At 56.0% G+C, this 3,523-nt stretch overlaps 2 protein-coding genes across 2 annotated transcripts in view; both read left to right on the top strand.

The window, feature by feature from the left end:
- LOC104275497 (acidic phospholipase A2 PLA-2-like) overlaps positions 1–975 on the top strand; it is a 1,344-nt gene extending 369 nt beyond the window's left edge. The window contains exons 2-4 of the mRNA XM_009871469.1: positions 129–273; positions 481–587; positions 830–975. Coding sequence (XP_009869771.1) covers positions 129–273; positions 481–587; positions 830–975 — 398 coding nt within the window. The remainder of the gene's footprint in view (positions 1–128; positions 274–480; positions 588–829) is intronic.
- A 1,938-nt stretch (positions 976–2,913) lies between these two features.
- Positions 2,914–3,523, top strand: part of LOC104275498 (group IID secretory phospholipase A2-like) — an 883-nt gene continuing 273 nt past the window's right edge. The window contains exons 1-3 of the mRNA XM_009871470.1: positions 2,914–2,953; positions 3,234–3,378; positions 3,488–3,519. Of these exons, the coding sequence (XP_009869772.1) occupies positions 2,914–2,953; positions 3,234–3,378; positions 3,488–3,519 (217 nt within the window). The remainder of the gene's footprint in view (positions 2,954–3,233; positions 3,379–3,487; positions 3,520–3,523) is intronic.

Genomic DNA, 3,523 nt, shown 5'->3' with positions numbered 1-3,523 from the left:
GGGCAGTTGCAGAAGCCAGGCATAACCCCAAGGAGTTTTTTGGGGGGGTTTCTGGTGCCTGGAAGCATCTATTTCCAGCAACACAGACTCAGTGGATTCCTCTGCCCCATTTCTTGACCCCCCCGCAGGGCTGCTCCCGGCTCTCGGCAGCGTTTTGGAGCTGGAGGGGATGATCAGGTCGACCACGGGGAGAAGCGCCCTGTTCTCCTACACGTGGTACGGGTGTTTCTGCGGCATCGGGGGCAGAGGGACCCCCGTGGACTCCACCGACCGGTGAGTACGTGGAGAAGCGTCACCACGGTCGCAGGGTGGGCAAGGAGGTTCCTAAAAAGCTGAGAGGGGGGTTTGCCACGTTCCCCAGCCACCACATTGCCATCCCCTCCTCCCAGTCACCCTAAACTTGAGGCTGGACCTTCTGTCACCTTCCCGGTGTGGTGAGGGGGGGCTCGGGGGCGCAGTTTGATGTGTGGGACCCTGCAGGTGCTGCCGTGCCCACGACTGCTGCTACAGGAAGGGGAGAGAGGGCGAGGGCAGCCCCCTGGTAACCCCCTACCACTACGACGTTGCCGACGGAGACATCGTCTGCGGTGAGTGCCGCTCGCAGGGGGGCTTTTCCCCTCCCTGGGGACGAAACCTCCCGGCAGGACACAGTTTACAATAACTTAACGGGCATCAGAAGGGCTGTGGGCAGGTTGGAGAGGGCAAGCGCCGCAGCAGATTTCTTCACACGGTTCCCTCCAGCTGCCCCGGGCATTAGGGGTGCCCTGAGGGGACCCCATCGCCGATGCTGGCCAGAAAAGCCATTTTCGGTGTGTTTTTCCTCCCACAGGTAACGAGCAGAGCTGGTGCAAGAGGGAGACCTGCTTGTGCGACAGGGCGGTGGCTTTGTGTTTCGCTAGCGCTTTGCCTTCCTACAACGAGTCGTACCGCTTCTACTTCAAGCTGAAATGCCGGGGAAGCCAGCTCCAGTGCTGAGGAGGAGAAATGTGCACCCAAGTTTGCAGATTTTGACTGGCTCTGCAGCAAGAAAAGCCTGATGCGGGGGCTGAACGGAGCCGGCAAGGCTCCCCACAAGGTGGGGATGCTCAGGGCGAGGACACATCACGAGTGCGGATCACCCCCAGTTTCCAGAAAGACACATCAGCTTCCATTTTTTTTTATCTCTTCCTCTTTCTTCTCTTTTGATTTCATTTCCCGGCAAAGGTCGTAATAAAAGGTATCCAGAATTATCCTCTTTAGTGTTCTTCTGCATGAGCCGCTGAGATCAGGGCACTGCAACGGTGGCATCTGAGTTTGGGGAGCATCACACAGCATCTGCCTGACACCCCAATATTCCCGTGGTCCTGGCAGCAGCCTGGAAAAGCCCAAAGTCCAGCAGTGCTTGAAATTCTCAGGTCAGTCGCCAGGTCTGTCTCGCTGCCACTGGATTCCTGGCTGTGGAGGAGCACTTGAGAAACTTGGACAAATAATTGGCGCCACGTAAAGCTCCCTGGGGTTTGTTAACAAAATAATTCCCCGGCGGTGAGCCCCGATGGCAGTCGGGTTTTCTGGCTTCTCCCGACATTGCTGAACTCGCTCGCAATGTTAAACGAAAGGATGCCCTGAGGGGCAGGCGAGGTACTACCAAAAGGCGTTTTTACGGGAATAGCGGAAGTGCAGAAAAGGTGGGAAATGGTTTGAGACCCTCCTGTGACACTCATGGTGGCAAAAATTAGTCTGAAGAAGTGTCGTCTGCAGAGGGGGGAAGATTTCAAAACCTTGCCCACCCCAAGATGGATCTAGGAGGGCAGGGAAGTCAAATGGTTTCTCTGGAAGGGCCAGGTTCTGCCCAGGGGTTTTGGTGAGGAGGTGGAAAAATCATAGAGAGAAATAAGGGGACATTGTATTCTGTCATCCCAAACCATAAGTTTTTCTTCATTCTTCTCTCCCGGTGGGCAAACTTTTCATCACCCAGTATAACCCTGTGTTTCAGGGAGACTGCCCAGTTAGAGATGCTTTCACTGTTGCCCATATACTCTTCCCAAAGAACCAAAAATTCACCCTGAATCACCTTTGCTGTGAGGCAGACAGTTCCCAAACTGCACGACCCCTTGAAAACCTCACATGGGCTCTGGGATGCAGAAGCTGAACGGGGACTAATAATTCCCCCCCAATACAGCACCGTGGTGCTGGGGAGGGCAGAGAAAAAAGTCCTGGGGCATCTCTGGCCGGGGGCAGAGAGCGTTGCCTTCCTTCTCAGGAAATGACGCTGCTTTGCCGGCTTCATCCCACCCAAGGCCAGTCCCCGTGCGTGGGGTGCGGAGCCAGGCCGTTGGGGGTAATTCTTGCATTCCCGTAAAGAGGAAGGACGGCACCTTCTCCTTTGTAGAAAAGCCCAGCCAGCAAGATTTGGGCGAAACGAGCGTCTGACAGCAGAAGGCGAAGACTATATAAAGCAAGCCCGGGTGGCTGCAGGGCACGGCGAGCCCATGGCGGCGTTCCCCAGGTAAGCAGGGATGGAGGAACGCTTTTCCTCTCTTTTCTCCTTTGATCAAAAGCCGCCGGTGCAAGCGGAGAGCACGTTCCACACTGGGAAAGCAGGAGCAAAGGAGAACCTACCTGAGATGCCAGCCCAGAGGCAAAGCAGCCGGGACAAGCCCGTGAGGGTGGATCATTCCTCCGGCTTTTCTTCCTTTCCCTTTGTTTTGCTTTTTCCCACCATTCTGCCACCTCATTCTCGTCGCTCCCCATCCTCGACGTGGCAGCGCTGCGTGCCGAAGTGACGGAGACGGGCGCTTCTTCGCGCCCCTCACCTTCCCTGGTCCCTGGAGGTGGGGAGCACCTCACCCCTGGGATAGAGAGGGGAAGTGAAAAAGCAAGCGGTTGAAATAATAGGGAAATGGTTTGATTTCCTCTCCCAGGGCTGTCAGAAAGATGAAGGCTCTCCTCACCTTCGCTGTGCTGTTGGCTTGGGGTAAGCGTCCTCTCTCGCACCACTCCCAGGGCTCGTCGAGCCGTTACATCCACAGAAATCAGGACCAGGCTGGAGATTTCTTAACCTTTCCCCGTCACCACCTCTCCCAAACATGCAACAATTTCCTTGCACCGAGCTGGGAGTAAGTTTCCTCTCTGTTGCATCTACTTGTTTTAAGCCATCACCAACCTGGTACCAATCGGGGGGGGCAGAGAGGTGCAGGGAGGCGCAGGAATGGCGCTGGGGAGCTGAACCCCAATGATTTTCTCCCCACCCCCAGGCTCGTCTCCAGCTCACGGGAGCCTCTGGGAGCTGCAAAAGATGATCAAGAAGGTGACGGGGAAAAATGCCTTCCTGCATTACGCCTTCTACGGCTGCTACTGCGGCTTGGGGGGCAAAGGGGAGCCCAAGGATGCCACGGACAGGTAAAACCTGACTTAAAAAATCTCCCCACCCAAACACATCCTTGCATGGTTTCAAATTTAGGGGGTAGGTGGGGAAAAAAAACCCCCAACGCCTCGACCTCCCGCGCAGATGCTGCCAGCTGCACGATACCTGCTACGACAGCCT

The sequence above is a fragment of the Apaloderma vittatum genome, unplaced genomic scaffold (genome assembly GCF_000703405.1).
Source record: "Apaloderma vittatum isolate BGI_N311 unplaced genomic scaffold, ASM70340v1 scaffold25246, whole genome shotgun sequence".
Lineage (NCBI taxonomy): Eukaryota > Metazoa > Chordata > Aves > Trogoniformes > Trogonidae > Apaloderma > Apaloderma vittatum.
The sequence above is the reverse complement of the archived record's forward strand: the minus strand, read 5'-3'. Positions and strand labels throughout refer to the sequence as shown.